General features: G+C 44.6%; 1 protein-coding gene and 1 long non-coding RNA gene across 3 annotated transcripts; one reads left to right on the top strand and one right to left on the bottom strand.

The window, feature by feature from the left end:
• Positions 1–440: 440 nt before the first annotated feature.
• Positions 441–9,913, bottom strand: LOC132344280 (uncharacterized). The gene is made up of 2 exons (XR_009493483.1): positions 3,296–9,913; positions 441–2,549 (listed from the first exon to the last, which is right to left on the bottom strand). It is a non-coding gene; the product is annotated as an uncharacterized lncRNA (long non-coding RNA).
• A 3,520-nt stretch (positions 9,914–13,433) lies between these two features.
• Positions 13,434–18,499, top strand: TEX13B (testis expressed 13B). Of its 2 annotated transcripts, none has more exons than XM_059883665.1 (4): positions 13,434–13,705; positions 13,843–14,333; positions 14,747–17,314; positions 17,588–17,675. In XM_059883665.1, the coding sequence occupies exons 2-3, from the start codon at positions 13,875–13,877 to the stop codon at positions 15,473–15,475; spliced, it is 1,188 nt and encodes a 395-aa protein (XP_059739648.1). In that variant the 5' UTR covers positions 13,434–13,705; positions 13,843–13,874; the 3' UTR covers positions 15,476–17,314; positions 17,588–17,675. The 2 variants fall into 2 exon arrangements, with proteins under 2 accessions (XP_059739648.1, XP_024844422.1); XM_024988654.2 differs by having other exon boundaries at positions 13,611–13,705; positions 14,747–15,416; positions 17,588–18,499.
• The last annotated feature ends 519 nt before the right edge of the window (positions 18,500–19,018 follow it).

Below are 19,018 nucleotides of genomic sequence, written 5' to 3'. Positions count from 1 at the left end.
GTAGGCTATAGTCCATGGGGTCGCAAAGAGTCGGACACGACTGAACGACTTCACTTTGACTTTTCACTTTCATGCATTGGAGAAGGAAATGGCAACCCACTCCAGTGTTCTTGCCTGGAGAATCCCAGGGACGGGAGAGCCTGGTGGGCTGCCATCTATGGGGTTGCACAGAGTGGGACACGACTGAAGCGACTTAGCAGAAGCAGCATTTTTTATTATATATGGATATCAATCTTATCTTTATGCATGTGCCAAATATGTTCCTCCAGTTTATCAATAGTCTTTTAACTCTCTTTATGGTGATTTTTTCATGAAGCAATTTTTAATTTTGATATTGTCAAATATTTCTCTTCCTTTGGGTTTTTATGTCATGTTTATAGATGCCCTATATTTTCTTCTAAATTGTCATGGTTTAAAAGAAGAAAAATAACTTCTCAGTATGAATTTTATTTTTAACATCAAGTTTATTAATTATAAAAGTAATACATGTACATGGTAAAAATCTAGTAAAACAGACTACTAGAGATGAAACTGAAAAGTTCCTTTCCTGTTCTCCCAGTGCCCCTCCTTGCCAACTTCCTCTTGCCAGAAGTAACTCTTATTAGCAATTTCTCATATATATCCTTCCTTACACATTCTGGACACATACATACACATGCATATTTATCCATTTTGTACACAAACAGGATACACACATGTGAGTGCATGTGCACACACACACACACAGAATTGTGCAAATTTTTCATTTAACATTGTATTTTTGAGTTCTTAATGTGACTGAGTTTTATCAGATATTCACCAGACTGACAGAGGGACCAGGACAATCAGAGAACATGGTAGGGACAGTGCACGGCAAAAGGCATATTCATCTCTGCAAAGCCAACACTTAGCAAAAAAAAAAAAACAAACCTGGCACATAATAAATCCTCAATAAATGTGTTAAACAACTAAAAGGAAGGAAGAACTTGAGAAAACTGGAAACAAATTGCTATCTTGACCATCTCAGGCCAGACCGGGTCTCCTAACTGAAAATTACCACCTCCGAGGGCAGCAGGGAACAGTACCCAATGATAGATGAGGACATGGAGCAGCTAGACCTCTTGCCTGCAATAACTTTCCACTGTGTGTCTCTTTCCCCACTAGATTTACCACCTTCAGCACACACATTTAGTTTAAATGCACAGTTCACACTAACTACACAGCAAGAAAATCTGGGAGCTCAAAGACTACACATATCAGCTATATTACAGGTACAGGCTCATACAAACAGCTACCATTAATCAGTACCTACTGTGGGATAGGCACCAGGCTGGAAACAACAGCCCTGCAAGGTTAATGTCAATCTACTCCTATTTTATAGATTAGAAAACTTAAGGCTCCAAGAATCCCAATGACTTATTCAGGGTCACACAGCTAGCAAGAAGCCTCCAGAGACAGCTCTACACCTTAATTAGGTAAGCCTACTTTTCTGTCAGTCTCACAAACTCTGTGATATTTTCCTTGCCTGGCATTCCTTTTCTCCATTTGTCTCATCTGGTGTTTTGTGGAAGCCAGGCAGAGATAGAAACATGTGGTTGTGGATCCATCCTAGGCTATGGAATATGTTGTGAGGGATGAGAGGTGTCAGTCATAAAAGTCCATGAAGAAGAACACACACATGGGGTAGGTCTTGAAAGTTCAGAAGGGAAATAGAAACTGGGTACTGGAGAACACCTTCAGAAGCCTAAGATATGAATATCATGGCAGCGCAAGAAACTCTAACACAAATATTCCCCTCTTCCTAAGTGCTTTTGGTGAGCTGCTCATGAACATGGCCCCTTTGTCTGCAGTCTTACAGCTGCTGGCCAGTATATCTCCCCACATCTTAATCCTTTCATTCTCAAGGCCCACATTAAGTCTTACCTCCATGAAGCCTTTCCCTATTAATCCACTCATTCCTCTTACTTTCTTTTGTGAATTACAGTTTTACTTAAAATCAGCGCCATAATATATAACATGTGTTTGTTTGTACACCCTCTTGTCCTTTAATCATTTCAGGTATTTTGTCTCTTTAGGTGGACTCCTTCATGTTTTTTTTCTATTGTTCCCTGTCTGGTCTAAGTTTTGGGACTCCTGGTTGGAGGCTAGTCCCAACTCTCCCACTAATGAGCTGTGTAACTTGGAGCTCGTCACACCTTCTCTGAGCCTTATTTTCCCACCTGAGAAGGTTTTTGTAAAAACAGTAAACATTGTAACACAATATATTAATGTAAGGAATTATTGCTGAAGACATTTCAACTAAGGTGCTTCCTTTCATCTTTTACATTCTATTTAGTGGATGGTTCTATATAAATAGCAATCACTGCTGCTTGTTTCACACTAGCAGCCTCAGCAAAGGTTCAGAACAAGAATACTGCACAACTGTTAGAGATGGTGCCAGAGACAGAGGAGGTCTGTATGCAGCTGATTCAGGGACTCTCCTTGGAAACTACCAGGTCATTCCAGGCTTGCTCATTTTTAAAGCTTCTATTTTTCTGAATGTTTCTTCGTGTAAATGTTCTGTGTCAATGCTATGAAAAACAAAAAGAATCTTGTGTCAAGTCAAGCCGACAGATGCCTTTAGTACCTTTCCGAGTCTTTTAAGGATAAGATTCCCATTCACACTTGTGTCACATTCACACTCAGTTACTTGTGTCACACTGTTACTTCACCCACCCTGGTATCTACCTCCTCCCTTAGTCTTAACTCTTTTTCTTAGATCTGAGAAGAGAAAATTCTTAACTTCCTCCTGAACTCTCACTTCTATCCCTCGCTTACCTTTGCTGATGGTCCTGTATCTATAACCTCTCTCTCTATGAGCTCTTTTATCTCAGCCTAAAAACTGGCCTATCCTAAAAAAAAAAAAAAAAAAAAAAAGACAAAAAAGAGAACTCCACCCTCCACCAACAGCTACGACCCCACATTTCCTCTCCTATTCACAAAGATCTTGAAAAAGTAGTCTCCACTCCTTCTCTACTTCTTATCTCCCATCTTCTCAAGTCACTGCAAGCTGATTTCCAACCCCATCACACCACTAAAACAGCCCTTAACAAGGTCATCTATGGCCTCTTAATTGCTAAATCCAAAGGACACTTTTCAGTACTCCTCATTTTGCATTTGATACTGCTGAGCAATTCTTCCTTGAAACTCACTTTTACCAAAGCTTCCAGGACACCTTTCTCTCTTGGTTTTCCTTTCCATGTGGTGGTTGCTTAGTCACTAAGTCATGTCCGACTTTTTCGACCCCGTGGACTGACTGTTTCCTTTCCATACTCACCTCTTAAAAGTTGGTACTGTCCAGGGCTAATTCCCCAGGGATGTTTCTCAGCAGTGCTTCTCTTCTCATTGTCTCTAGAGGAATCTCATCCACTGCCATGGCTTCAGCTGTCACCTCCAGGGAACAATCCTATACCCAACTGCCTACCTACTAGAAAACTCACCACGATGTCCTACAGGCAATTCAGACTCCACAGGTGTATCCCTGATTAAAACCTACTGACTGTAAAAGAAGATATAAACTCTTTCAAGTGTGTAGTGAGTTACAGACTTTAGTTTTTAATGGATAGAAGCTAATCTTTATGCAGCAAAGGCAAATCAGTAGCTCTGCTAGTTACGCAATTGTAGCTAAGTAAACATTTAATGCCATGGACGTGTAACAAGACGTTTAGAATTTTTTGAATGACTTAGCAAAAGCTGTCTTACCTCCTGACATGTACAACTCACTGCTGGAGAAGAGGTAGGCCAATATGCTTAGGAAGCCTGGAGGTCTCCTGAGACTAATGAGACCACCTACTCTGAACCCCTTCTTTCCAAATTTAGAATTAAGAACATGTATCACGGTGATTTGGGGGGCCTTTATGCAAGGCCCAGTGCCTGGGAAAGGCACCAAGGCACCAAAAATAAAATATCTTGAAGAAAGAAGAGAGCTTAAGTGGAGCTCCTGCCTTAACTCATGGGCTTACATTTTTGTGGGCAAGGACTGGCTTCACACATATATACCTGTGGCTGATGGAAGGAGCTCTTCTACATCCAGACCTTCTGACACATATGGTATTTTAGAGAACAATGACTGCATATTTGGGTGAAGACGCAAATATATGTAAGCTGGGAGTCCAGATATAATGGCACTGCAGGGCTGGGAGGGATTGACATCAGTCAGAGCATCACTGTCCAGTCACCAAGCTTCTGTGGGATTGGGAAGGATCAGTCCTCAAGATGACCACCACGTGGCAGTAAAAAAGAGCACCAGCAGTGGACTGATTTTCCAACCAGCTTTGGGAGCAAAAGTGGCTCCATTTTCGGGACCAGTTTTGGAAAGGTGAGGGAAGGCCCTCAAACGTACTATACTCAGATATGTGAGAAAGAAGAGTGACAGCTGAATCTGTACCCAGAATCCTGTAAACACATCTTATTAATCACACATGGAATACAAAGCCTTGCTTACACCCTCAGTTTCATTTCTTGACACATTCTGCTTTGCACTTTGTTCCCATAATAGCAAACTTCCTAGACATTTCCCACCTGTATTCCTATCAAGTACTATAAAATATGCTGTTTATTGTCTACATTTGCTCATGCTAGCTCCTGAGTATAGACTTACCCTTCTCCACAGTTACCCCCATTTCCCTGGCTACAGTCCTGAGCCTCCTGAGCTGGGTGAGTTGTCCCCTGCCATGGTTCCCTTAAGATCTCGTAATTACCCTATTGCATTCATCAGTTCATATATCTGTCTCTACCACTAAGTCTACGGTCCCAGAAGAGTACAAATCAAGTCTCAAGTTATTCATTCTTGTCTCCTAGCACCTGGCACATTTGCCTAGCACATAGTAGATATTCAGCAAATGCTTGCAGAATGAGTGAAGGTAAGCATGGTAACTCTGAGGCCACAACCTCTTTTTTTTCCCTCGATCTTCTGAATGTCTAGACACCTAGTCTATATTGAACACATCATTAACTGTCTCCTTGCCTTGCCCTCAGATGCTCAAAATTAATAACTGGCTTCCTATATGTTTTTACTAAATGCAAAGCACTGAGCTGAAAAAGTTTACAGGGAAAAATACAATGAGAAATAAATTCAGACCTCACACTCAAGCAGTTCTTAGAAAGCAAACTTCTTCATTCAGCCTTTACCATTTCCAGACAGGACTCCCCTTTTAAGAGGCTCTCCTGGAACTTATCCCCTATCTAGCCTACCACATTAAATGGTCAACAGTTTCCTCTCACCTTACTTGGGTAAGTATATATTTCTACTGATTTCAGTGTTACCTGTCTATATACTCTCTAATGTTTACAATTTGAGGTCAGTGTATGGTGTCTATTCTGTGAACGTGTATCCTTTATTTTGTATTTTGAGCTATTACTGCACACTGCTATCAACTTACAATAGACTGACAAGTTATAAGGGTTTGAAGGTTGGCCTGAAAACACAGTGGAAGTAGATTGGTTAAGACAAAGAGTGAGAGAGACAGGAAACAGTACAACAATTCACAATTAGAAAAATAAATAATAACATGTACCATCTCAAAATAATTTATCCATATCATTTAAGACCTTTGCTGAAGCTTACATACTATAGAGTGCTACCACATTAAATTACTTTAAAGAAACATTAGGATTGATTGTTGAGTTTATTTCAAATTGCTGACAATATAGACTCCAGTCACTTTTTTCTGAGAAAGACATCATGGAGGTCCCTAAACCCCTGGGGTTTTTTATGTTGTGAATAATTCCCTCTTCCTAGTCAGTAATCACTATACTCTGGAGTCAAATAGACTTCACTTTGCTAGTAGAGAACTAGCTTCTGTTTCAGCCAGACTTGTAATCAGGCCTTTATGCTGTTTTCATTTATGTTTCAATCCATCAAATTGGCTTTGGAATGTGGAATTTTTGCACTCAGCCGTTATTTTCCATTATGTGTTCCAGTTCTGAATGACAGAAATAAATGGCCATTTGGCCACTGGTTAGCTGCCAAAAGAGCATAGCTATATCCTAATTAAGAATTATTTTGTGTGTTATGCCAGCCTGCTGAGCTGGCAGATGGACACTGACCTGAAAGGGTGATGACCTCCACTTTCTATAATTATAATTCTGTAATAGCTTCATTCCCCTGCATCTTAAAGGCTCTCAAAATGTAAACCACAAGCCTTCTATCAGGTATTAGAAGAAGAGAAAGGGTCTAATATTTATGGAGTACCTCTTATGTGCCAGGGTTGCATATTCATAATTAATGTCTTGCTTCATCCAGTCTCCATGCTAACACCAGGTAGTCAGGTACTACTCATGTTGGCCCCACTTTATAGATAAGGATGCTAAAGTTCAGGAAGGTAAAGTAAGAATGGTCACATAGCTAGTAGATGCCAGATCTAGTACATAAGCCAGACCTAGCAGAATGTGTATTTGGTGCTCTTTTTCCTACACCCTGTTTCTTTTCTTAGCAATGACATCTAGGACTATCTGTTCTTTACCTCTCTCCTTGCCTGTGTCCAGGGAAAAGGCCTGTTTCACTTACCTTGATATTTTGCCTAGGCACGGTCTGTCCTCAGCTCTTCCCTTTTCTCACTGCAATGGCTATGACCAAACCAGAATGCCTGTCCTGACCCCGTACCTCCCACTTCCCCCACTACTATAACTTACTAGAATGTTTGTAGTTTGCATATGGCATGAAGCAGTGCATCACACAGCATTTGAACTCCAAAATCCTTAAGGTGATTTCCACTCAAGTCTAGCAATGTTAGGTTCTCATTTCTGCTAAGGACAGAGGTGAGGGCTCCACAGCATGCACCTGTGAAATGACATTCTGCTAGCCTATGGGGAATTGGGGATTCAAGAAAGAAATCTGTTTACCCCAAGTTCCATAATGACCTTCCATTTCATACACAGCTGGAACAAGAGCCCAGTGAACAAAGAGTCTCTGTGAACTTACCCCAACGTCTGTAGCTTGCAGGAGGGGTGTTTCAGCCCTTCACAGGGCACCTGCATGCCTTCATCCCCTAAGGCACTGTCACTGAGTTCAAGGACTCTCAGGTGTTCATTGGTGTACAGTGCATTGCATGAATCCTGACAACACTCTCCAATTAGGTGACAAGTCCACAGTCTGCCAGGAAGTAAGATAGATAAGGCTGGCATAATTTCATCAGGATTGGGTTACTTTAGATATTGGGTTTACCCACTAGAAAAATACATTAGAAAATCAGTTTGTCATGTAAAAAAATCCCTTGGGCCAGGGCCAAGCAGAGATTGTGGACAGAAGAAGATTTATTCCCCCTAAATTATCGAGTCATCATATGTTTCGTTGGAGATTGTATCACCAGGCCAGAAAAAAATCATTTAATTTGGGGAGCTGCTCAAACATCAAGGAACTCTGCCTGTGGCTATTGTCCACGATACTTACACCAGATCCTTTAACTGACAGTCAGGCTGTTTTAATCCTTCACACAGCAATTTCAGTCCCAAATCTCCAATTTTGTTATTAATTAGAAGCAGCCTTGTCAGGCTCCAGGTAGAGCTTAGGACTTGGGTGAGAGACTCACAACAAGCTGGGGAGAGGGAACATTCAGAAAGCCTGCAGGTATGGGGACACCAACGTTGTTAACCATGGCAGCAGGAGTCCCACTGAACCTCAAATGCCATGCCCATGAGAAGGACAAGGATGAGCAGACACTTACACAAGATTCTTGATTATACTGTTCACATGACACAGACCTTCACAGAGATGCTGTACTCCTGTGTCCCTCAGGGAATTGGCAAACACAAACAGCTCTTTTAAAGTCTGACTCACTTGCAATAAAGAAAAGAGATACACACAGCTTGCATCTGTCAGGTAACATGTGTTCAAGCTACCCAGAGACAAAGAAGAAAAATCAGCCACTGCTGTCATTGAACTTCCTGGGAATGTTCTCCCAGCCTCCTCATTTAGCTAAGTCCTAGCTATCCTTCAAGTTCTAGCTCCTGGCCCACCACCTACATAGTCTCCTCCTGAGGTCTCCAGCCCACAGTGACCTTGTCTCTTTCCCTGGGCTCATCTGACATTTCTGAATGATTCCATAGTGTTAGGCACTTGATTACACATTCAACTGTGTTGCTCTCTGTTTCATATCTATGTGTCTTTAAGGGCAGCCTTGTCACTTGCTATCCTCTTGATAAATTCATTCACATCTAGCCCAGTGTTGGACACATAGTAGTATTCTTTATAGAGTTAATGTTTAATTAGCGTCACTCCTGTAAACACACAGGATGGTTGTATACTGGAAAGAGCATGGGATATGGATAAGATAGATTTTGGAGTCACATCTTGACTATACCACTTTTGTATAGAACAGTCGTTTGGACTCTGTGGGAGAGGGCGAGGGTGGGATGATTTAGGAGAATGGCATTGAAACATGTATAATATCATGTAAGAAACGAATCACCAGTCCAGGTTCGATGCATGATACAGGATGTTCGGGGCTGGTTCACTGGGATGACCCAGAGGGATGGGATAGGGAGGGAGGTGGGAGGGAGGTTCAGGACGGGGAACACGTGTACACCTGTGGCGGATTCATGTTGATGTATGGCAAAACCAATACAATATTGTGAAGTAATTAGCCTCCAATTAAAATAAATAAATTTACATTAAAATATTTACTTATTTATTTTTGGCTGTGCTGGGTCTTTGTTGCTGCATGAGGGCTTTCTCTAGTTGCAGACAGTAGGGGGATACTCTCTAGTTGCAGTGCATGGGCTTCTTATTGTAGTAACCTCTCTTGTGGAGCATGGGCTCTAGAGCACTCAGGTTTCAGTATCTGTGGCATGCAGGCTTAGTTTCCCACTGCATGTGGGATCTTCCTGGACCAGGGATAGAACCTGTGTCCCTGCATTGCAAGGCAGATTCTTAACCACTGGACCAACCAAGGAAGTCCCTGACTACACTAATTTTTAGTGGTATGATGTTGGACAAGTCACTTTCCCCCCAATCCTCAAAGTTTACTCATCTGTACAATGGGGCTAAGAAAACCCACCCTATATAGTTATTTCAAGGAATGAATTATGTGAAATAACTTCTGGCAAGCACCAAGCATAGATCCTGCCGCAGAGCAGGCATTCAACAATTTCAGTAGTTGTAAAATGACAGCAGACAGTTCTAAAAACTTACTCTTGTTTCTCCACCTTACAGTTCAAATGTCTGAGACCCTCACAGAGAAACTTCACCCCTGTGTCCCCCAGGGGATTTTCACTCAGGTCCAGCTCAGTGAGGTTTGGATTGCAAATGAGAACAGAGGCAAGATATCTGCCAATAGTCTCTGAGCTTCCAGGGAGAAAACTAGCAGACAACCTGGAAAAAAAGAAAGACACAGAATTGGCCACTCATTCCCTACCTGCAAAACATCATGAGAAAAGAAAATAAGGCCCACCCATAAGAGACCCCCAACCTTGAATATGTCACAGCCCCCTTTTACCTATGACAGGGATTTTACATTGCCCCCACAACACTGTATGCCCCAGTGAGAACTCAATAAATGTTGACTGCCACCAAAAAGAAAAGAATTGGAAGGAAATATCAAATGACCTAATCTCACTTTAATTCCCAGCATGAATTTTATCACTCTCATATCTTCTTTCAAATTATAGGAGAAAATGCTATAATCATCCTTAATACAGTCAAAAGATCTTTCCTTTCCTCTTATCTATAACTTCATTACTAATTAATAATTTGCCATCCTTAGAGAGACCTAGCCCATCACCATCATCCATATAATATTTCTTCTTGGGCACAAAAAGTGGTTTTTACTGACCTTCCTGTCTTCTCGATCTTTGTCTCTCCATATTAAGCAGTCCAATTCCTTAAACTGTTTCCCATCAACTGTCTCTGCTATTGCTTTCCAGAATTTCTATGATATACACTACAACATCTGAGTCCTCAATTTTTTTCTTGAGTTACCAGGCTCCAAATTCAATCTTGAAAAGGGCTCATGAAGACATCATGTATATATATTTTCCCAATTTAGAAATTTTAAATAGAGGTATTTTAAATAAAAATTAATTTCAAAGTGGATTTAGAAAGGTTTAATGCTTAAGAGCTTTTATAATAGAAAACTCCAAATATACATTGTGATTAATTTTATGTATCAAGTTGCCTGTCAAGGTACCCAGATTTTTGGTCAAACATTATTCTAAAAGTTTCTGTGAAGGTACTTTTTAAATGAGATTAACATTTAAATCAGCACACTTTGAGTAAAGTAATTTACCCTCCACAATGTGGGTAAGGCTCATCCAATCAGTTGAAAGTTTAATAGAAAAGACTGACCTCCTAGGAAGAGAGAATTCTGCCAGCAGACTGCATTTTGACTTGCAGTACAGCACTAGCTCTCCTGTGTCTCCAGTCTGCTGGCCTACCCTGCAGATACTGAACCTGCCAGCTGCGATAATCTGAGAGAGCACCAATTTCTTAAAATAAATCTCTCTATATGTTTATACACATTTTACCTCTCTGTTTCTTTGAAGAACCCTAATGAGTCAGGGTTCTTCAGAAAAGAAGATATATATATGGTAAATCTTTTATCAAAGTCATTACATGGACTTTGGGCTTCCCAGGTGGCACTAGTGGTAAAGAATGTACTTGCCAGTGCAGGAGATGTAAGACGTGGGTTTGATCCCTAGGTTGGGAAGATCCCCTGGAGAAGGTCATGGCAACGCATTCTAGTATTCTTGCCTGGAGAATCCCACGGACAGAGGAGCTTGGTGGATCACAGTCCATAGAGTTGCAAAGGATTGGACATTACAGAGGTGGCTTACCACACATGCATGTGGATTGTGAGGTCAGACACATCTGGGTTTCTTATTGTGTCTCTGTCATGTTATTTAGCCTTATACTATTGGGTTTCTATTGGGTTTCTCATCTGCTAAAATGGGGACAGTAATCTGAATCTTGCAAAGCTGTTGTACACATTAAAGGAAATCAAAGCACTCAGCACAATGCTTAGCACAAAGTAATTGCTCAGTGAGTTTTCATTATTGACATTAACATTATTGCTACTTTCACTGTTCTTCCTTTCCATAACTCCTTGAAATGTGTTTTGATTATACAACATCCATCTTGAGCTGCATTTTATAAATTTTTTCTTGCAGTATGAAAACTAATAGTGACAACTTACTTGAGCTTCTGTACTTTGCAATTCGGATCTTTTAAGCGTTCACAGAGTTATTTCAAAGCCAAAGCTTCCAGTTTTGTTTCACTAAATTCCAGCTCAGTGAGCCACTGATTGGTGCTGTGAACAGTTGCTAGTGCACCACAGGAAGCAGGAGAGATAAGGCATATCTCTAAAGGTTGTACCTTTACAACCTTTAGAGAACAGAAGAATGCCCTCATTACTTTATTCATGCTCTCCCCCAAAACAAAAGAAACTGACCACAAAAAAATTACATGAACACAAACAACAAATTCTCCTGCTCTCAGTTACCTCAATGTCTATAAGATACAGTTTGGCTGTTTTAATCCTTCACACAGAAGCTTCACTCCAGAATCTTCCAGGGTGTTTTTCACAAATACCAAATCTGTCAGATACTGGTTGGTTTCAAATACTAAGGCGAGGTCTCTTCCATAAGAGGCTGTGAGGTGGCAGAAAATCAGTCTGTGTGGAGAAAAAGCATTTCAGAGGAGAAAACAGAACTCTCTATAAAGGTACTTGTTTGCCTCATTACTGATATAATGAATTATTTCAATTCATTCAGCAATTAATTTATTAGGTGCTAACCACTGTGCTAGATGTGAAAACACAGAAATAATTAAAACCTAGCCTAGACTCTGCCCTTAAGGAATGCCCAGTTAATGGGGAAAAATTTTAGAAAATCATGAATTATAATACAGTGTGGAAAGTACTGCATGTGGTACACACAAGGCACCATGGAGACACAGAAAAGTGGCACAATCCAGCCTAGCCTGTGGGAAGGGGTTGGAGGATCAAGAAATACTTATAAGAGGAGCAAATACTTTAGTTCTGCTTGAAAGGGTAATAAAAATTGAACAGGAATTAAGTGGATGAGGAGAATGGGAGTGGGGAGAGCAGGAGGCACTGAGGAACAACCTGTTCATGAAGCAGCCTGTGCAAAAGCTAGGAGGCAAGAGAGGGGAGGCTTCAGTTGAGAAACTGTCAATTACTTGCTATAGGCTACTTTATAACACTGGAAGATACATATCAAACTGTTAACAATGGTTATCTTCCAGGTAGGAGGGAAGGGTTCGATTATAGAGAGACATTTACTTTCTAGTATTTAAATGATCAGAAATTATCAGAAAAAAATAGTTTAAGAAATTTGAAAAACATGTTTATTATAAATAAATTTTACAATAGAGAAAAATATAAAGAATAAAATTTTTTGAGAAAGTACTGTATCCTTACCACCCAAAAATAACCACTGTTAAAACTCTGGTATGTAACTTCCCAGATTTTAAATGCATGCATTTAAAAGACACTTAAGACACTTGCTCGGACACAACTGAGTGACTTCCCTTTCACATATGCTTCCACTCCTTTATCCAAGATCACAGAAACATATGTATGCACGCATGCTCCTACGCATGCGCGTGCACGCTCCTGCGCATGCGCGCGCACGCTCCCGCGCACACACAGGACTTGCGCATTTTACAAAAATAAAGTGAAGTTGCTAAGTTGTGTCCGACTCTTTGCAACCCCATGTACTGTAGCCTACCAGACTCCTCTGTCCATGGGACTTTCCAGGCAAGAGTACTGGGGTGGGTTGCCATTTCCTTCTCCAGAGGATCTCCCCGACCCAGGGATCGTACCTGGGTCTCCCACATTGTAGGCAGATGCTTTGCTGTCTGAGCCACTGGGGAAGTACCTATTTACAAAAATGGGACCATAGAAAACATTACTACTTTATATGCATTTTGTCATTCAGTCCTCATCTTAGGCCCATAGATAAAAACTGACAGTCACAGCACATCATATTGTAAGTGGTAAAGTAGTACTCAACCTGAGAGCTGTCAGGTTTATCTTGTAGGTTTGGAAATACCATCAGAAGTTTAAAGAGACAGAGTCAGATCCTTATGACAGGGTACGGCAGGAGACAAACCTGGTGCACAATGGCTGCAGGCAGGGCGAGGGGTAGGGGGTGGGGGAACGGTGGTGGTGGCTGAGGTGGTAAGCGCTGGAGGTAAACACATTCAAGACACGAGCATGTTTTGGGAATGGATATGGCCAGGATTTATGGCCATTTGAGGTGATGGGGAATGAGGCGGTAGTCAGGTTCCACCTCCTGCCTCCAGGGGGCAGCCGAAGCCACTGAGAGATGGGGCCATTGCCTGTTCCAGAATATTCCATCTGTAGAAGGGTCCGGCCCCTGAGTGGGACAAACCATTATGGTGGGGGGTTGAGAATTTTGGTATTTGATTACAAGCGCTTCATGTTCTTGGTTCTGAGTCTTTTCTGACCACTCCTGTTTTTTCCCACCTTTGAAGACTTGCAACACTGTAGGAGGTTCCCTTATGTCTGGGGGATGGGAGAAAATCTTCTTCATGCACCCCTCTCACCCTCGCAGTTTCTGGAAGTTGGAACATTCCCGAGGTTTCCCGAGGTAAAAACCTCGAAGGGTAGGCCAGAGCTTCTCTTTCCTTGGCGCCTTCCAGGAGAGAGAGGTACCTTTTGAGTGGGGTAGGCGGTTTTGTTTGGCCTGTACTCTCACTGGCCAGGAGGTGAGGCTTGGTGGGAGGTGTCCTGGGGCAGGGCAAAGGGTCTTTAGGAGGGTGTGTGGTGAGGGGGGAGGCAAGCGGAGAAGCGGAGATTCATGGGGTGGAGGAGGGGAGGAGGACTGATTCTTTCATCCCCACAGAGCCAGCCAAGCCCCAAAGGTACTCAGTCGTCATGGCCTTGAAATCTGAGGACCTCAGTAGTGGGTTCCGGCATGGCAAAGTGATGGCTTTCATCAACGAGAGGATGTCCAGGCACGCGAAAGGCCCTGAGTTCTACCTTGAGAATGTGTCTCTCTCCTGGGAGAAGGTGGAGGACAAGCTCAGGGCCATCCTGGAGGACCGCCTGGTGCCCAGCCAGGCCAAAGAAGCCTGTGCCTGGAGCAGCCTGGCCCTGGGCGTGCGCTTTGCCTACAAGCAGAGCCAGTTACACAGGCACAGGGTGCAGTGGCTGCATGACTTCGCCGGGCTGCACAGGTCGGCAGCTCAGGCGTTGGCCTCAGACTTGACGTTGCTCGCGGCACAGCACGAGGTGGAACGCAAGGAGGCGGCCTTCCGGCTGCAGCTGACCCAGGCCACCCTGGCGGAAGTGCAGAAAGAGCGGGACCTCCTGAAGTGGAAGCTCTTTAAGACCGTGAGATTACCATTACCGCGCTCGCCCAGCCCCCGCCCAGCCTCCGCCCAGCCTCCGCCCAGCCCCTGCCCCAGCCTAGCCCATCCCCCGCCCAGCCCCTGCCCCAGCCTAGCCCATCCCCCGCCCAGCCCCTGTCCCAGCCCAGCCCCTCCCCCGCCCAGCCCCTGCCCCAGCCCAGCACCTCCCCCCGCCCCGCCCCGCCCCCGCCCCCACCCCGCTCCTGCCCCTCCCCCGCCCAGCCTCTGCCCCAGCCCAGCCTCTGCCCCAGCCCAGCCTCTGCCCCAGCCCAGCCCAGCCCATCCCCGCCCATCCTCGCCCATTCCGTCCTGCTGCCCAGCCCCCCCCTGCTCCCCCCGCCTCCCCCCGCCCCCACCATGTCAGGGCAGGTCACAACTCTGCTCACTTCTTTCTAGGAGCTGCAGTCAGCCCAGGCGCCAGTCGCAGAGGGGCCAAGCTTGGCCACTGCCGGTGGGGCTGGAATAGAAGGAACAAGTGAAGAGGAGGAGACAGGGGCCACTGCTACTACTGCTGCAGCTTCTGAAGCCACAGGAGGAGGAAAACAGGAGGATGCAGAGGGGGTGGAAGCTGCAGAGGGGGTGGAAGCTGCAGAGGGGGTGGAAGCTGCCGAGGGGGCACAAGATCTGAGTGTAGACCTTATGCAGCTTCTTGGAGTTGTAGACCAGAAAAATTACACCTCTGGCGGGCAGAGGGAGGGAGGTTTTAGGTCAGTGGAAACAGCCATGTATTCTTTCTCTGGGATGCTCAAGCCCGAGGCAACAGTCTCACCTCAACCCCTTCCTGTCCAGCTCCCTGCCTCATTCACATACTCATACTCATGCCCCTTATCCCCCTTCTCAGATGCACCAGCACCATCCCCATCCACATCTCCACCACAAGCACCATTCACAGCAGGAGCTTCATTTCAGACATCTCCCTACTGGGAATCCTCTGATTTTAGCTTGTGGTCTGATGGAGGGATCCAAGGAGTAGACCCTCAAGAAGGATACAGGAGCGACTCTGATCCCCTTCAGCAGCTAAGACTTCCAGTATTTCGCAGTCCTGGGAATTGGGACTGCCCTTGGTGTAAGTCTGTGAATTTTTCACTGAGGGGAAGTTGTTTCCACTGTGGAAAGTGTATCTGACTACAGAGCCCTCAAGTGAATTCAGAAATGTGAAACAAAAATGTATTCAGAGGGGGGAAAGGTGGGGGAGGGGGCTGTGTGGTGTGGAGTCAGGGGAAGAGAGGGAGAATGAGGTTAGGGGAGGAGGGGTAGGAGTCGGGGAGGGTGTAGACAAGTCTACACCCTCCCCGACTCCTACCCCATCTCCCACCCTCTTGACCGGCTCTGTTCCAGGGGCTTCCCTGGTGGTGCAGACAGGAAGAAATCTGCCTGCAATGCAGGAGACCCTGGATCAATCCCCTGGGTCAGGAAGAGCTTCTGGAGAAGGAAATGGCAATCCACTCCAGTATTCTTGCCTAGAGAATTCCTTGGACAGACGAGCCTGGCAGGCTACAGTCCATAGAGTTGCAAAGAAGTCACACATGACTGAGCAAGTATCCACACCCCAGAACTTCTGCAGCTTCTGTTTGTATTTCTTTTCCTACCCCTAGTATCTGTTGGACCTCGGCAGCCAGCATATAACACTCCCACTCCCTACCCCTGCCCCCACACTAAGCTGTAGATGATTGGACCAGGAATGGACATTTGACCAATCCTGAGCCAAACATTTTCACATGGAGTCGGGGAGGGTGTAGACACCCTCCCCGACTCCTACCCCATCTCCCACCCTCTTGACCGGCTCTGTTCCAGGGGCTTCCCTGGTGGTGCAGACAGGAAGAAATCTGCCTGCAATGCAGGAGACCCTGGATCAATCCCCTGGGTCAGGAAGAGCTTCTGGAGAAGGAAATGGCAATCCACTCCAGTATTCTTGCCTAGAGAATTCCTTGGACAGACGAGCCTGGCAGGCTACAGTCCATAGAGTTGCAAAGAAGTCACACATGACTGAGCAAGTATCCACACCCCAGAACTTCTGCAGCTTCTGTTTGTATTTCTTTTCCTACCCCTAGTATCTGTTGGACCTCGGCAGCCAGCATATAACACTCCCACTCCCTACCCCTGCCCCCACACTAAGCTGTAGATGATTGGACCAGGAATGGACATTTGACCAATCCTGAGCCAAACATTTTCACATGGGACATGTGACCCATCCTGAGCCAAATATTCTGAGAATCTGAACAGAAGCAGATTCCATAGTCCAGATGATGTTGGGAAGTAAAGCAGTGGGTCACTGGGAGTCGGGGTCAGGATCAGAGTGATGAACACTGAGGCCACGGCTGAGACCTGGCCCTGGCTGTGGGGGAACAGAACTGTGTCCTTTCCAGAGACCAGGTGTCTTTTAGAGAATGACACTATGAGGGCCCAGGGGGCAGAGAGGCACAGAGAAGGGTTGATCCTGTGACCCCAGAGATGGACAGTGACAGCCTGACCACTTTTCCACTTCCTGCAATTTTGCTGAGTGAAAATCCACAGCAATCCTCTTTTTTTAAGCTAACTTGAGCAAGTTCTTGTTCTGGGCAACCGGATTTTTGCCAAGCCAGAAATTTATACCAGAAGAGAAGTTGCAAATTGTAAACCATCAAAGAAGATGTTGGAACTGACTGGTGAGGTGCATCAGAGAGTGATGGGTAGTAGGGATTCCTGCATTCCAAGGCTCCAGGAATGAACTGGACAAGAAGCTCATTCATGTTCTGAGAGAGTTACATGAGAAACAATTAAAGCAGACCTGAGGTTAACCCTGGGCTTACAACAGGGCAGAGATTCACCACCCCTAAGGGAATCCCCAGGGCTTTGTACAGAGGACACCAGCACCAGCTGCAGACAAGGACTGCTATCACTGTTCAGCCTCATGAGAGGAGAATCCTCCCCAGTCCCCACTTGGGGACAGGCAGATCTGAACAGGGAACTTGTGCCACTTCCAAGGTGAGTCAGCAACTAGCAATGCCTGGAGGGTTTGCTGGTCCAGACCACTGAACAAAGGATGATGCCATCCTGAGATTTTCTCCCCCCATCACCAGATTACAGTGGGAGGGGAGTCTGGCTACAAAGTTCCTAGTAAATTCAGAAATGCATAATAGAACATACCCTGATGGGAAATCAATTTCCAGAGGGAGGGGGTAGAAGGGGGAGGATGGTGTGCATCTCCCCATCTGATGCCTATAAGCTGTGTTGAGGGGAGCTAAATGTATGTTTTAGCCCACAGATGGAAGATGGATCAAACTGAGACAAATGGACATCACCTTGGACATCTCCTGGGAACTGTTGACCTAGATACTGAAGCTGTCATAACCTGGGACACCTCTGCAGTAACTGGATGTGACTTTGGGCTATATCCGGTTAGAGCAGATGTTAACAGTCATCAGGATTAGAGGCAAGATCTCTATTCTCCACTTGTCAGAAATTTCTTTGGGCTTGTTTATATCTTAGGCACTGTTTCCAAACCTCAGAACTATTTGACATTTGAAGTTAGATAATTCTTTGTTTCAAGAGGCTGTCCAATACACTAGGATGTTTGGCACAATCCCTGGCCTCTACCCACTAGATGCCAGTAGCACTCCACCCCCACCAAAACAACTCTTGACAACCAAAAATATCTTTATATTGGACGGCAAAACTGCACAGATTGGGAACCATGGAGGCAATGAAATACTTGGGAGTAGTTGAAACGGGGAAGAAAGTTGCAAGGGGTGGGACACTAAGAGAGGAAAAGTGTTCACTGGGTCTGGCCACGTCTGATCTTTAAGCCAATCTGGGTGGGGGGTGGGCAGAAGCCCAATTGCGAGGACTGAGGAGTGAGCAGAAGTGAGGAAGTGCAGTTACTGAGGAGGGGGGCTCTTCTTCAAGGACCCTTGACTGTGAGGTAGATCCTGCATACTGTATTGGAGACATGTCCACTGTACTATTCAATGAAAAAATATGAGTGCCATTGTGTTTTTGTGTGTGAAATAAAAGTTCCATTAACTTCTGTGATTATGTATGCTATGTATATTACAGATTTATGTGTGCCTTATGCTATAGATTTATATTTGAATATGCAAAAGAAAGATGTCTGGGAAGACATTTAGCAAACAAGCTATTAACTAGGGAGGGTGGTGGAATCAGGATTAGAGGATGGGAAGCAGAAGTAGGTATATGGGGTTGGGTGGGGTATGGGGCACCCATATGGGGTAAGGGTTTGAAGAGCCTTTATATTTTTATATACTTTTTGTGTTGTATGAAGTAAAATAAATGCTCACAAAAGTACAAAAAAATAAAAAGTGAATTTACTGGCTTGGGTGGGTTTGGAAAGGCCACCTCTTCCTCTGGGACAAGAAGGAAGGAAAGCAGACACTAATCTGTGTGGGGAGGAGGTGGGGAACCAAGGCAGCTCCTATTTGTGTGTTTATGATGTGGACAGACTAGACAAAGGGACCTGAGAGTGAATGAGAACATAAGGTCAGGGTGTGGGGTGGGTGCTTCTGAGCAATTGCACTTGGGGAATAACTGAGGAGGAGGGTGGGGGTGAGGAATGGAGGGAGAGAAAAGGAAACCAAAGGGAAGACTGGGAGTCTGGAAGGAAAAGGCTGGGGATGGAGTAAGGCAGGTCCAGAAGGGGCACCAGACACAAACCTCTAGGTATTACAGCCT

Source organism: Bos taurus, chromosome X (assembly GCF_002263795.3).
Source record: "Bos taurus isolate L1 Dominette 01449 registration number 42190680 breed Hereford chromosome X, ARS-UCD2.0, whole genome shotgun sequence".
Lineage (NCBI taxonomy): Eukaryota > Metazoa > Chordata > Mammalia > Artiodactyla > Bovidae > Bos > Bos taurus.
This window is presented reverse-complemented; position numbering and strand designations above follow the sequence as displayed.

What these genes read in the sequence shown, in the direction of transcription:
- TEX13B (XM_024988654.2), top strand. Translation starts at nt 13,875, where the DNA reads ATGGCCTTGAAATCTGAGGACCTCAGTAGTGGGTTCCGGCATGGCAAA. An exon ending in AGTGGAAGCTCTTTAAGACC is followed by an intron (nt 14,334 to 14,746) that starts GTGAGATTACCA and finishes ACTTCTTTCTAG; the next exon opens with GAGCTGCAGTCAGCCCAGGC. An exon ending in GAATTGGGACTGCCCTTGGT is followed by an intron (nt 15,417 to 17,587) that starts GTAAGTCTGTGA and finishes TGTATGTTTTAG; the next exon opens with CCCACAGATGGAAGATGGAT.